Source organism: Dryobates pubescens, chromosome 22 (genome assembly GCF_014839835.1).
Source record: "Dryobates pubescens isolate bDryPub1 chromosome 22, bDryPub1.pri, whole genome shotgun sequence".
NCBI classification, from domain to species: Eukaryota; Metazoa; Chordata; class Aves; order Piciformes; family Picidae; genus Dryobates; species Dryobates pubescens.
Window position 1 is genome coordinate 5,842,690 of NC_071633.1, and position 15,044 is coordinate 5,857,733.

Below are 15,044 nucleotides of genomic sequence, written 5' to 3' on the forward strand. Positions count from 1 at the left end.
CTGCTTGAAAGAGTCCAGCACTAAGCCACAAAGATGATGGTATGAAACATCTCCCTTCTGAAAGGCTGAAGGAGCAGGGGCTCTTTAGATTTGGAGGAGACTGAGAGGTGACCTCATTCATGTTTATAAAGATGAGCAGGGCAGTGTCAGGAGGACGCAGCCTGGCTCTGCTCAGTTACGTCCAATGATAGGACAAGGGGCAATGAGTGCAGAGGAGTTTCCACATGAACATAATGAAAGACATTTTCACTATGAGTGTGACAGAGCCCTGGAACAGGCTGCCCAGAAAGGTGGTGGGGTCTCCTTCACTGAAGGCTTTCAAAACTAGCCTGGACACATTCCTGTGTGACCTGCCCTAGGTGATCCTGCTCTGCCAGGGTGGTTGGACTAGATGAGCTTTTGAGGTTCCACCCCTGTGATTCTGTGTGATCACAGAGTTTCCCGTGGTACACTTGGATCTGAAAACCGGAAAAGGCATGTCTCCTACAAAACAGAGCAGCAAAATGACTTCTGGTAGGAAAAACATGCTGCTAGAAATGGGGCTGACCCCCTCTCAAAATATGTTCACGGGTGCAATATTTAAGGCAACATATCCAAATCCAAATTGTTTGGAATTTATCAGATGTCATTAATTTGTACTTTGGAATACATAACCAGCTAGGAATCTGAATGTTACATCTTATTCTTCCCTTTAGGTTTTATCCAAACAGTACTGGGTTAGAGCAAGAATGAGGGAGTCAGGGATATATTATATGATACATGAAATGATCTTAGCACGTGATTTTATATATTTTTTTTTAACTTTAATTCTTTATGTATATTTATTTTAGGCTGGTATGTAGTGAAGAGCAACTCAGAAATGTTTCAGTACTGGGTGGCTGTTTTGAGTGGAATGCCACAATGTTATGTTTCCACTTCAAATGTCGAAGGAATCAAGTGCAAATACTATTTCATAACTTACCCCTGAGGTAAATGTTGAGGATATGAATGATGCAGGAGGGTTTTGTATGGGAGCAACTAGTGGTGCTGTCTTCAGAGTACTGCTGTGGGTAAGGTTTTCTGTGACATGAACCAAGTTCTACCCTTTTGAACAGCCCTTTTGGTGAAGCGAATTATTTGTGTGGTGTGAGGTGGTGACCCCTTCCGATTTGCTTGGAGGGTTGTACATGTTTTTAAACAACTCAAATGTTGTCCAACAGTTTATTACTATCAAAAAAGAGGCTCAAGATAGGGAAGGAAAAATGATAGAAAAGGTATAGAAATATAAGCAAAGGTGCCTTTGTAGATGGCACCACCGTGGAGGGACCAACAGTGCCTTGTGGGTCCGGTGTTTCCTTCTCTGTTGTCGCTTGAAGAGAGGAGTCCTCCTGCGTTGTTCCTGATGACTTGATGGTGGGAGAGAGTTCCAGGGAAAGGATTCTTTTTTTCTAGCTCCTGATGGTACCATTTTTAAAGCATCTGAGTCCCAGAATCTCTGCCCAGTTCCAGGAAACTTCACGAATATGCATGCTGGGTGTGGTGTCAGGCGGTGGTAGGTGTGGTCCAGTGCAATGCAGGCTCAGTGTGCCAAGAGGGCTATTTCAAGGATCACATCTCACAAGACCTTCCTCAAAGTTAATGACCCAGCACCCTTATGCCAGGTCAGTAGGCACTGAAAACCACAAGACCTGTCTTAGCTGGTTGCTTAGCTACAACACATCCATCAGCATCAGTCTGGTGCAACACAGGAAACTTGCCGGACACTGTTTGAGACATAAGTCCTTTCTTCAGCTATTTGCCCAGCTGCCTCTGGTGCAACCAAATGGCCTTCTACAGGTGGGATGGACTGTGAGAGGAGGGAGGACAGAGGTTTGGTTTTCTTTGGGATGTAGCATCCTCTGCAGTGCATATCAACAACCTTCCAAGGCGTTATTTGTTGCTGTGTCTGGTTGGACAAGCACTTAACAAACTGACCATGAGATCTGGGAATAAAAACGGCTCAGGTTTGTATTAAGTTTTGGATCTTATGCAACATTAGTCAAATGACCAGTGATATACTAGAGTCAGAATTACACATTAGGGTGCTGTGAAGCCTTTCTGATAGTTGCTGGTTTTTTTTTTTTCAGAATAAAGATTGTTTTAATAGATACATAATATTTGAAAATGGCAAGACTTTAAATATATAGGCTGCAGTTCTGTTAAAACGGGTCTATTACAGTGGTATGAAAGTCATACTCCTCAACATTGGGCTTGGGAAGGTGCACTCACTCTTTTATTTGTTAGCAGCTTCATTCTTCTGTTAGGAAAAGTAAAAACTGTATACCTGAGTGACTTATCATGGCTCATTATCATGGAAGATGTTCTCTTTGTGACCAAGTTCTTGGCTAAGTGTGATCAACCTGCATTGTGGTGCCAGTGCTGACCTGCTGTTCCTGGGAGGCAAAACCTCCAGCAGTGAATCTGAATGTAAACAGACTTGGAGCTGTGGCTATATGGAGCCAAAGTCATCAAGAGTACACCAGAGTGGGAGATAAGACTGAGCTGTCCTTCACCAACAGTCCATTAAGAGGCAGTTACAGTTCTGAGGAGTGCATCTCAGGAGCAATTGTGGTACCAAATCTGTAGGACTGGTTTTTTTTTTTATAGCATTACTGTAAAGGAGTCCAACTGAATATTGCTGAAGAAGTAATCGACTATAGTGTCCAGAAGGGGCCTGGCTGACCATGGAGAGGCAGTGGAGACAATTCTAGCTCCTTACTGAAAATCCTCTTTGCAGTAATTTTTTCAGGAATAAGGACACCATTCACTTTGAGACAGTGACTCTTTTAAAAGATCCAGGAGAGATGTAATCACGTTGTAGTCTTGTGTTCTCTGGGTTCTTGGTCTGGTTTGGGTTTCTTTCTTTCCCCACTCTCTTCTTTCCATGGCATTTAGGAGCAGTCATTTATCATTTCTTCTCCTTCTCAGTGTCAAACTTTTGGTTTACTTAAGATTGTATCAACGCACAACCAATCTTTCTTGTCTGTCTTAACCATCAAACATCACCCTACTTGCCTTCTGAAAGATTAAGAACCGTGTAAAGCACATGCCCAGAAGTTTTAGTTCTGCATGGGTGGGAGTACTGGCAACATAAGGGCAGTAAACATAAGGCAACTTTAAACAGGAATTGAAAGAAACTTTTGGAAGTGTACAGTGGGCAGAACTGCAGACTGGATTGCAGAGCACTGAATGACAAATCCCAAAATGAGTGGGTTTGTACTAAGATGCTGGACAAAAGAAGGAAGTACACCATGCATTACGGGATCTAAAGTTCAGAACAGCAATTGGAGCTATAAAATGAGAAGCAACATGCCCAGGCACAAAGCAGGGGAGGCACCAGATAGTGATTTCTGTAGGAAACTGGAGGTTTGTGTGTGACCCTCTAAACTGTAAATTATCCAGAACTCCTGAGCAGCAGGATTAGGCAGAAAGAAATTCTGCCACGTGAAAGCAGTGTTCGAACATGAACGTTCTCATCATGCTGTTCAAATGAGTGCATTAGTCATCCAGTCTTGTTTTTCCACACAAGTGACTGATAAAAGTCAAGGCCTAGCAGTTTCAGAGCTGAGATCAGGGTAAGCAATGAGTCAGTAACAGCCTCACAACTAGGACTGGAAGGGCTTGATTGCCTGGGGAGCAATCGGAGATGGGTGGCATTAGCAGTGCAATAGAGTAACATAAAGGCAAGCCCAGAAGTATCCAGGCTTTCTGCAGAACTGGAAAAAGACTTAAATTCCAAACTACTACTCCTCTTTTTTTTTTTCACTGTCTATGTGACCTCATTTTATTCAGTTTGAATCAAGACAACCTCACTTCTTTCCCAGCTATACCAGCCTTGTACTGGAGTGGCTTCCCTAACAAAACATTTCTTTAAACAGTTCTTCCTTATCTATTTGTGAAATCATAATCAGCATACTTAGTGGGTTTGGTGGGTCCTGTTAATAGATATCATTGTGTATGTATAGCTTTGTTTCTTCAGGGAAAGAATTAAACCATACATGTTTTGAATAAAATTAAAAGTGGTGGCAGTGTACATACCTCTGTATGGATAGAGCACACAGCGAAAGAAGAGATTCTTAGATAAACCTTGTAAAACAGTCTTGCAATTTTAAAAGTGGTTATCCTTAAGTCACCTGTAGTTTTTAGGTTCTAAAGCAAAACCAGCCAGAAGGTGGCTAATGAGAGTTACCATGTTATATATTGCTGATTATCTTGAGGTCTGCATGGACTTCTGCCTTTCTTTTTCTCTTTCTCCTCCCTCCCTCCCTTCCTTCCTCCATCCCTTCCTCCTTCCCTCCCTCCCTTTCCTTCCCTCCCTTCCTTTCCTTCACTCCCTTCCTTTCCTTCCTTTCTTTCCTTCCTTCCTTTCTTTCCTTCCTTCCCTTCTTTCCTTCCTTCCTTTTTTCCTTTCTTTCTCTTTCCCATACTTAAAATGCAGTTGATGATTTTCCACAGCTACAGTCTTCCTCGAGTTCTGGAAGAGACGGAGAGCTGTATTAACCTATGACTGGGACCTGATAGACTGGGAAGATGAAGAGGTAAGTAAGCAGAAATAAACCTATAAATCTTGCCATCAGCAGGATTTAAAGTGTAAATATCAATGCACATTGCATGAATTTGTTACTCAGGTTGTATTTGTATTTTAGAACAGTATTTTGCAGAATAAATGAGTATACTTGAGACTGTTCAAAGATTCTTTGCCTTCTGCCACTAGCATTATGATTCTGAATATAATTCTACTTTTATTAAAAGTGTCTTTTGAGACATTGAGTGGGAACACTGCCCATACAGAAGACAGAAGCTAATACTTTTAACTTGGACTATTTTGATCTTTTCCAACCAAACTGATGCTCTGATTCTGCTAGTGCTTTGCAATTCTGTGGTTACTTCTCTTGGAAATTTGTAATCCTACCTAAAAACAGGAAAAAGACAAAGGCACAGAAATTAGATTTTATACCCTTCAACATTCTGTTATCAGCATCAGCAATTGTACAATGATTTTACTACCTTACTTCATAAATCACTAGTGACCATAGCTGTAATTTATATGGGTGATATGATTGCAGTCTGAGTCAACAGTGTCTTGCTATTGCTTGGTTTATAGCTTTCCATAAATGTGTAGCTACAAGCTTGTGGCCTTTAATAAATGGTTTCCTATCACAAAAAGCACTATCATAATTGACCTTAATTTATGGTTTTCTTATCAGTTTCTGCAGGAAAAAATAGTGCTTAATTCAGTGTTGTGACCCATGAGCCTTTTAATACCCTCACAGAGCAAAGAGAAGGCTCTTAGGGCTTCTGTTCATTGTTGGGCTCTGGAACTGTTTCCAAAAATTTTCAAAAGAGCAATTTGGATAATTATCATAGAGTCATAGAATAGTCTGGGTTGGAAGGGATGTCAGGTTGCTCAGAGCCTTGTCAGTTCTGATCTTGAATATCTCCAGGGATGTGATCTCAAATGCCTCCCTGGGCAACCTGTTCCAGTATTCCAATACCCTCAAGGGAAAGAACTTGTTGCTAACATCCACTCTAAATCTCTTTTCAAACCACTGTCCCTGGTCCTGTCACTGCAGGCCTTTGCAAACAGTCCCTCTGTAGCCTTCTTGTAGCCCTCTTCAGGTACTGGAAGGTTGCTATTAGGTCTCGCTGAAGCCTTCTCTTCTGCAGGCTGAACAACCCCAGCTCCCTCAGCCTGCCCTCATAGCAGAGGTGCTCCAGCTCCCTGATCATCTTTGTGGCCCTCCTCTGGACCCGCTCCATCAAACCCATGTCCTTCCTGTATATGCGTTGAAGCATCATACAAATGAATTTGTACCCATATAAATTTCCTGCCTTCTGACACATAAATGTCTGGAGTTTGATACTGCAGTTTCAAGATCCAAGTAAATCAAAAAAGTAGTACAACAAATGGAATCTGCTCTGTCGTTCCAGGAAGAGCTGCGGCCCCAGTTTGAAGCTAAATATTCCCAAGTGGAAAGAGTAAATCCCATCACAGGGAAACCAGAACCTTTTCAGCCTTTCCCTGATAAGCTCAGTCGCCTGATGGTGTCTGTCTCAGGAATATTCTTCATGGTAATGTATACTAATGTTGGAATTATTGTAGCCTTTAATCTTATTCTGGTATTAATGGCAATGCAAGTCATTCATTAAGATTAGTGGATCTATGTAGGCCAAGCCATCTCAGTTTTACTTCCTGTTTATGGATCTCGTTCTTTTAAAATATCTAAGGTAGTTATATTGTGAAAGAGCAGTAAAGAAATGGTTTAATTTATCCACCACGGGGTTTGTTCCTCCAAAGTCTGGTCACCAAAGCAAAGGGCAATCTTTACTAAAAACACTTGGTAGTTTGTTAATTCAGCAGAAATTATTTCAGGTGGGGTTTGTTTTGTTCTGATACATCTCTTCATAAATCCTTGCCTGCAGATTTCGCTGGTCCTCACTGCAGTCTTTGCAGTCGTGGTGTACCGCCTGGTAGCCATGGAGCAGTTTGCTTCTTTCAAGTGGTATTTCATCAAGAAGTATTGGCAGTTTGCAACATCTGGCACTGGAGTCTGCATCAACTTTATGATCATCATGTCACTCAACGTTGTAAGTCCTGCTCTGTGACAGGAAGGATTCATTTGAAGGAGCAATTTTTTACAAGGTTACTGTGTAGCAGATGTGTACATGTTCTTGCTTATTCTTACAGCAGTGCCTAAAGCTAGTATTTCAGGAGGTATTCCTCTTCTAATACTATTGTATGACTTTTCTCTAATCCTTTTTTAATTTGGCACTGCACATCTTTGCTTGTGTCACCAGATCCCAGTGGGACAGACTACTGCTTTCTGCATTTGCCTTTTCCTTTTTTTGTTTCTTTAGCAATACCTTTTACAATGCAACTCTTCTCCAAATGGAACTGCATCATTTTCTTGGCTGACAAATTTCTTTCTGATTTTTTTGTTTTGTTTTGTTTTGTTGTTTTTAATTGATAAAATTGTTTTCCTTTTTTTACCTAAAATGCAGGAAATGCAGCTATCACATCAGTGCTGCACAGTCATGGTGATACATGAAGTCAGTTTAAGCTTTCCCTGTCATGAACAGCACAGGTTTAATCATTTGCTGTGCTAGCACAACGTACACGAACATAATAAACTGTAGTCCTTCAATTACAAGATAGTTTATCATTTTTCTATTCCTGTGCAAGCACAAACAGGTGAAAAGGAATAATAGCACAGCAAGCAATGGCTGTGAATTCTGTTTAGAAGGCTGTGCACTTGCTGCAATCAGAAAGCATTCTCTAAAAGAGAGTGTCATTGTATTTATTTCCCATATTATATGTGATAATTCTAAGCCAATAAAAAGTACATTCAAGTGAACAAACACTCCAAAGCTGTTGAAAATAGCCTGCTGTTAATAATAATAAATACTCAACAAAAATATTTTTCAGAGTTGGTTACTACTTTGGTCTAAGTGTTATTTAAAATGGAGATAGTCAGTATATAAACAGATAAGGCCATTTTCAGCAGGAGGCTGATATCCTCAGCACTATGCACTTTCATGCAGGGGAGAATTGTATCATGTAAAGGCTTTTGCCTACTTTTAGATCACATAGTTTTGTTCCTGAAGTCAGAGGATAAGCTTCTAACTCTTCATGAAGAGAGCTGTTGATGTCTGAACACTTCTCTTGATCTATCAGCTCTTGATTTATCTTTATTCTGTATATAATAGATACACTTAGATACATTTACATGGATAAAGAAAAATGGAACTGAAGAAATTCAATGAAGTCTTTATATGAAATTATGCATCCACATCTGGCCTCAAAATCACACTCCCTTTTCTTTTGAGAGGTATTGCTGTAGGACATCAGAACACCTATGCTTGTCATGATTGTTCCCATCTGGATTTGACATCACAACAGACAGGATCAGCTATACTTAAACCATCTCTTCTTTCTCTTTTAGGTGTATGAAAAGGTTGCCTATCTACTGACAGACTTAGGTATGTAGCTTTTTACAGGTGGTATGGTTCCTGCTAGCTTTGGCATATACCTTTATATTTCTGTAAAACAGGGGGTTGAAAACTTCATCTGTGCATACTTTGATTCTGTAATTTCCCTAAGGAAATGAGAAAAATCAGAGAAATTAAGTATAGGATTATTTCACTGAGGAAATAATAGAAAAGAAAGGACTTTATTCTTATACTTCTCCCCTTTTTTATGTTTTAGTGTATAAATTGAAAGAAAAGTCATCCTATAATGGAACAAAAGTCAAAGCATATTCATTCTTAGTATGCTAAACCACGTTTTCTCCCATTTTTCCCAAATGCTTGGGTTTTGGTTTTAGGGGCTTCAGAGGGAGTGGGAATTATTCAGCTTAGAGAAGAGAAGACTCCAGGGGGACCTTATAGCTATCTTCCAATACCTGATGGGATCCTACAAGAAGGCTTGAAAGGGCCTTTTCATAAGGGTGTCTAGTAACAGGACAAGGGGGAATGGTTGAGACTGGATCTTAGGATGAAGTTCTTCAAGGCCAGGGTGGATGAGGCCCTGAGCAGCCATGTCTAGCTGAGGGGCATCCCTCCCCATGGCAAGGAGGCTGGAGCAGATGATCTCTAAAGTCCCTTCCAACCTAAGCCACTCTCTGATTCTAGTTTTATTGCAGTCAGAAGTAAAGTTTTCTAGCTTATAGAAAACAAGAAAGCAAAGACATCATTTCAGATCTGCTGTATGAATATTTTCAAGTCTTTCTCCTTACTTGTTTTCTTTTAGTCCGTGTCAAAATAGAGAGCTGATATTGTCAGAGTTTTAAAGCAAACTCACTACTTAAATTTAACAGCTCCCTCTTCTGGTTTAAGTATCTGAGAGCACAAGATGCTAGTGATTTTGTAACTGCTTCAGGTAACAGGCAGATGAACAAGTTAGAAAGATTCCAAATGCATGGGCAACTGATTTAAATCTATTTTTTTTTTAATATTGTAAAATGTTTTTTTCAGATCACACTGATTTGTATTCCTACTTTCCTTTGAAAAGATACTGTATTGCTCTAGGCTCGAGAATGAGAAAGAAAATGTTTTCATTCAAGTATACAAGCTGATTTTTCCCAAAATACATGGAAGAGTTTTAGTTTATTCTAGTTTGTTTTATTTTATTTTATTTCATTTCATTTATTTTCTTTTCTATTTTATTTTAATTTTTATTTTATTATATTTTATTTTATTTCATTTTAAAAATACTTCTTGAATTGAGCATAGTGCAGCATCAGGTGCTTGAGGTAGGTAGTTACTTCACTTCCTAAGGTGCGTTGCACCAAAGAGAAGTATGACACAGAATCACACAGAATCACCAAGGTTGGAAGAGACCTCAAAGGTCATAAAGTCCAACCTGTCACCACAGACCTCATGACAAAACCATGGCACCAAGTGCCACGTCCAATCCCCTCTTGAACACCTCCAGGGATAGTGACTGCACCATCTCCCTGGGCAGCCCATTCCTATGGCTAACAACTCTCTCTGGGAAGAACTTTCTCCTCACCTCCAGCCTAAACTTCCCCTGGGGCAGCTTGAGACTGTGTCCTCTTGTTCTGGTGCTGGTTGCCTGGGAGAAGAGACCAACCCCCTCCTGGCTACAACCTCCTTTCAGGTAGTTGTAGACAGCAATAAGGTCTCCCCTGAGCCTCCTCTTCTCCAGGCTAAACAATCCCAGCTCCCTCAGCCTCTCCTTGTAGGGCTTGTGCTCGAGGCCTCTCCCCAGCCTCGTTGCCCTTCTCTGGAGATACTCAAGTGTCTCAATGTCCTTCTTAAACTGAGAAGCCCAGAAATGGAGACAGTAGTCAAGGTGTGGCTTAACCAGTGCTGAGTACAGGGGCACAATGGTTTCCCTGCTCCTCCTTAACTTCTGGGAAAAAATGTCCATATGTAAAGTTAGTATCCTGTGCATTTGTATCCTAATTTATTCATCATTACAGCAAAGTAATTAGTGCAAATTTTAACTGAAAATTCCAGTTCATGTATATGATTTACATCTTTTACCAGTGCACTCTAATCCAGGTTTGATACATCCATCAAATAATGCATATTGTGTCTTTAAACAGAGCACCCTAGAACAGAATCTGAATGGGAAAACAGCTTTGCCTTGAAAATGTTCCTCTTCCAGTTTGTCAACTTGAACAGCTCCATCTTCTACATTGCCTTTTTTCTTGGCAGGCAAGTTACCTTTGCTACCTGCACTTAGAGGAAATTTTACACAGGGCTTGTAATCCTTACTTGGTTTATAGGTTCAAATAAAATACAGGGACAGTCTGACCTGTAAGATTTAGATGCAGGTCGGTTTCAGAGGATAATTAATAACACCAAATTAATATTTTTAACTGTAAGTGAGGATTGGACCCTTGAAATCTTTGAAAAGTCTATCTTTACTAAATAAGACTTCAGAACCTTTGAGAACACAGCCACTCCCTAAATGTGGGTCTGTATTTACCCTTGCACTAATAGGCTTGGTTCAGTTTTTCTTGTTTATTCCCCTTTGGTTTTATTTCCCAGGATCCATTTCTATAAATAGCAAAGATTGTCTGCCAGATCTTGTACAAGAGTAGGAAGCAGAAACCCTAAGTTCAATTTTTTTGTGTATCTTTAACTCAGAGCATGAGATACTGGACAGGTCTGACCTTGCTCCATCTTCAATTTTGTTGTGAGGAGACCTATCACTCCTGCAGGTCCTGCAGAGTATTTCAGAGTACCTGCTGTAAAGTTTTGTAATAGATTTTCAGGTAAGATTGTTTGGAAAGGAAACAAAGCAAACCCTGTCATAAAGACTTCTGGTAACACCTGCTTGTTAGATCCAGCGGTGTATTTACCATACATCATCCTAATTTCTTTGTCTTGCTGTCTCCTGTACCTAGTAGAACCAGGCATGGATTTTTTTTCCTCTCTCACAAGTTTCACTGAGGTCATTAAGAATGTTGGTGCAAGTCATGATACAAGAGTTTGTTAGATCTGTAAAAAGCATCTATTCATGAGTTTGGAAATTATTTTATGCTTGTATGAGAGTTCAAACCAGTTCATACTTCACGTGGGTAAGCAGACCCCTGTGCTGCAGTAAATTCCTGTGTATTGCAATGCCTCAGCTTCTTAGAAGTTGATTAGGGAGTCTGAATAGCTAACATCTAAAACCTCTGCAGCCAGGATTTTTGTTCTGAACATAATAAAAAGTTAGGATCTCTTGCAAAATTATGATCTTTCTTTGCATTCTGAAACTTCCATATCCTACAGATACCAGATTTAAGCCTGTGTCATTTAATGGTTATGTTACATGAATTTGCTCAGTGTATGTTGTGAAATCACTGCTGATAGAAAATGCTCTTGGAATGTCTACTGACAAACAGAAATCTTTCTTTCCAGATTTGCAGGCCGCCCAGGAAAGTACAACAAGCTTTTTAATAGATGGAGACTGGAAGAGGTAAGCAATCCTCTTCTGGCTTCCTGTGAAATTTCCTTGAGTGAAAAGGAAGTGGCTGAAGGACATGAATTACACCCAGTGTGAATGATTTATTATTCCATCTAAGTGCAGTGAAAAGTAAACTCATATTTATAGCAAAGGATAGGAAACAGGAGGTGTGTATTCCCTTCTGCATTCTCCACCGTGCTGAGTGACTGCCTGAGACATGCAGTTCCTCCTGCCTCTCTCTTTGGGAGAAGCAAACAGTGATAGACCTTCACCTCACAGGATCTGCTATATCCTGCATGGTTGGAATGTCCAGTGTAGGGGGAATTTTTGGATGGGAGACCTAACTATAAAGCTATCAGCTTTTTCATCAGCTTCTTAAGTTTCTGCTAGCACAGGAAGGATGTGGAGCTGTTGGAGCAGGTCCAGAGAAGGTCACTAAAAGGTTCAGAGGGCTGGAACACCTCTCCTGTAGACTCAGGCCAAGGGAATTGGGGTTGGTCAGCTGAATGTGTATCTTCTCTCTGAAAAACAGATTTCTTCCACTGAACCTTGGTAACCATAGAGTAAAATACCATAACTTTGTAGTCCACGGTCTAAAAAGGTTTCTGTAATTGCTAAATGTTTTAACAAAGCAGTTTATATAGTTAAGATACTGGTACCAGAGATTCAACTACTGAGTCTCTGTTTGGGCTTAGGATATTGCAAACTAAATGTTGTTCCATTCTTTTGAAACGGCTACATGTGTATTGTTCTAAGGCAAATGGACTACAGCTTTTGTTACATGGCTAGCACACATAACCCTTACCTTTAGCAACACAATCCAGTTCTCCAGGAAATAACGTGTGTAAAGGTTGTTCAGCTGCATTATGTCTTAATATTTCTGCTATTAATATTTCTCTTAATATTTCTGTGGCTGAAAGTTAGTGTTTTTTCACCAAACACAGCTGAGTATTTTTTCATCCACCCACCCTCTGAACAAATGAACCTGAAAGGAGTTCTCTGATTTTACCTCTTGGTCTTTTCCAATTTCATTTTCAGTGTCACCCTAGTGGCTGCTTGATTGATCTGTGTTTGCAAATGGGAGTTATTATGGTTTTAAAACAAATGTGGAACAACTTCATGGAACTGGGCTACCCGTAAGTTCAGCTGTTACCATTTGTTTTCCTGATAGTGGTTGCACAGTAGAGGGAAGAATAGTTTTCTGTTTGGAGAATAGTTGCACTTCTTGCATCTCACATGCTGTAACTTTGTTCTCAAGAGAACCACTCACTGCTTCTCAGGGCATGCTAACTGTCTAAATTCTTCATTGCAATGAAGAATTTTAAGACCTTTTGGAGGTTCTTTTAATTCTATCTCACGTGATATTGTAAATACTTCCAGAAAATACATCAAGAAACGTTCAGGGACTATTCAAAATAGGCCAAATGACTTAAAACCAGCGAGTATTGTAAATTCCTGAGCCGGTGCAGTCAGTAACACTCTGTTTATCTGACAAAGTTTATTACAGAATTGGTGGTCACGGCGCAAAATGAAGAGAGGAGGGCAATTAATGGAGCAAAAAATTTCCCTGCCCCAGTGGGAAAAAGACTGGAATCTGCAGCCAATGAATCTCCATGGTTTAATGGATGAATATTTGGAGATGGGTGAGCGAATTGAGGGAGGCAGCAGCTTTCTTAAGAAATTGGAGCTCTGTTGCATGTTGAAGGATCTTTTGCATTTCCAGTTTCTAACCATAGAACTTCCTGTCCAGTTTTACAGTTTGGCTTTACCACCATCTTCGTTGCTGCCTTCCCACTGGCACCTCTCCTGGCACTGCTCAACAATATCATAGAAATCAGGTTAGATGCATACAAGTTTGTCACGCAGTGGCGAAGACCCATGCCTGCAAGAGCAACAGATATAGGTGAGGCAACCTAATGACTGTCTCTGGCAGGTACCATCTCTTTGTGTTTCCCTCTTTAATGCAGCTTAACATCAAAAGTTAAATTAATAACCTACAGACCTCAGAGACAGCTCTCCTGTTAAGCAACAAAAGGGTATTCAATTGCTTAGCTAAAAAGTCTCCTCAAATGTGCTTTCCTTCTTGAAGGTCTCTTCCATTCCATTCCATTCCATTCCATTCCATTCCATTCCATTCCATTCCATTCCATTCCATTCCATTCCATTCCTCCTCAAATTTGCTTTCCATTTCCAACAGGGGATTTGAAAATTTGAAACCAGGCTAATAGTGGTCTAGGCTTCTGATGTGTGGAACTTTGGATCTAGAATGCTATCCAAATCAATTGCATTTAGAAACTTAATCTTGGCATTACATTCAGTTTTGGTTTAAAACTGTATAAAATAAAGTAAGAAATCCCTTTCCAAAATGTCCTCTTTGGCCTTCATAACCAAAGGTCATGGTTATACCTTTATTGCTTGGCTATTTCTTCTCAGCAGGGAGTGCTCCCCTGTAAGATTTCGTTCAGGTGAAGACAGTGGTAGCAGGAATGAGGGGACATGGCTTAATCTTCCCTGGCTTTCCTGAGTGAATAATTCTTTCTCAATGAGAAGTGTAAACTCTATGACTAATAATGACTTTAATATCACTTATGACTTAATATGACTGTGAAAAACTAATGGCTTGTCATTTCTCTTGTTTCTAGGGATCTGGTATGGGATTCTGGAAGGAATTGGAGTTCTGGCTGTCATCACTAATGCCTTTGTTATTGCCATTACTTCTGATTACATTCCACGCTTTGTCTATGCATACAAATATGGTCCTTGTACAGATCAAGGTTACAGACAAGAAAAGTAATTAATTATATTCTTTATATATGCATGTATATTTCAGTGTAAGCACACTTTTGTTGCTGCCTTTCTGTGTCAATATACTTAGTATATATCAGTAACAGCTTGCCTTTTACACCTGTGCAAACCATCACAGTAAGTCAGACATTCCCTAAAGTTTGCAAACTAATCCCACAGTTCTGTAAGTGCAAAATCATCTCTTCCTTTCTGAATGCAAACAGCAAAGTTCAATAGACACTGTAGCAGTTTTCAAGCGTTGTCTAGAAAAGCTTTTCTTCTTTTCTACAATAGGTCTGGACTATCTTCTCCCACTATGCTCTCACACACATATATATGTTCTTGAAGCCCCTTTTATTCCTGTACTCATTCACCCTCAACCTTCACTACCTGTTTCTTTTCAGAAATGCTTGCAGCCAAGCTCCAGCATGATTTGCTTTGACACTATTTAGCCTAATTCCACATAGAATGTAGCTTACTCTCAAGCAAGGTATCTTGCCTATCTTTGCACCATCAGGCTTGTTTCCTGCACTTCTCTTTGACACCAGTGTCTCTGAACTGTGAGTCCACTGTTCTGTGTCTGCATTTTGCACTGATTCTTCTCTTCTCTTCTCTTCTCTTCTCTTCTCTTCTCTTCTCTTCTCTTCTCTTCTCTTCTCTTCTCTTCTCTTCTCTTCTCTTCTCTTCTCTTCTCTTCTCTTCTCTTCTCTTCTCTTCTCTTCTCTTCTCTTCTCTCTTCTCTTCTCTTCTCTTCTCTTCTCTTCTCTTCTCTTCTCTTCTCTTCTCTTCTCTTCTCTTCTCTTCTCTTCTCTTCTCTTCT

The 15,044-nt window shown here is 40.1% G+C and overlaps 1 protein-coding gene across 1 annotated transcript in view; it reads left to right on the forward strand.

Moving 5' to 3' along the window:
- The window catches only part of ANO3 (anoctamin 3), a 122,620-nt gene that overhangs the window by 100,686 nt on the left and 6,890 nt on the right, over positions 1-15,044 (forward strand). Inside the window, exons 15-24 of the mRNA XM_054171673.1 lie at positions 4,474-4,556; positions 5,950-6,090; positions 6,442-6,606; positions 7,962-7,998; positions 10,089-10,200; positions 11,395-11,452; positions 12,479-12,576; positions 12,938-13,083; positions 13,191-13,343; positions 14,083-14,230. Coding sequence (XP_054027648.1) covers positions 4,474-4,556; positions 5,950-6,090; positions 6,442-6,606; positions 7,962-7,998; positions 10,089-10,200; positions 11,395-11,452; positions 12,479-12,576; positions 12,938-13,083; positions 13,191-13,343; positions 14,083-14,230 — 1,141 coding nt within the window. The remainder of the gene's footprint in view (positions 1-4,473; positions 4,557-5,949; positions 6,091-6,441; positions 6,607-7,961; positions 7,999-10,088; positions 10,201-11,394; positions 11,453-12,478; positions 12,577-12,937; positions 13,084-13,190; positions 13,344-14,082; positions 14,231-15,044) is intronic.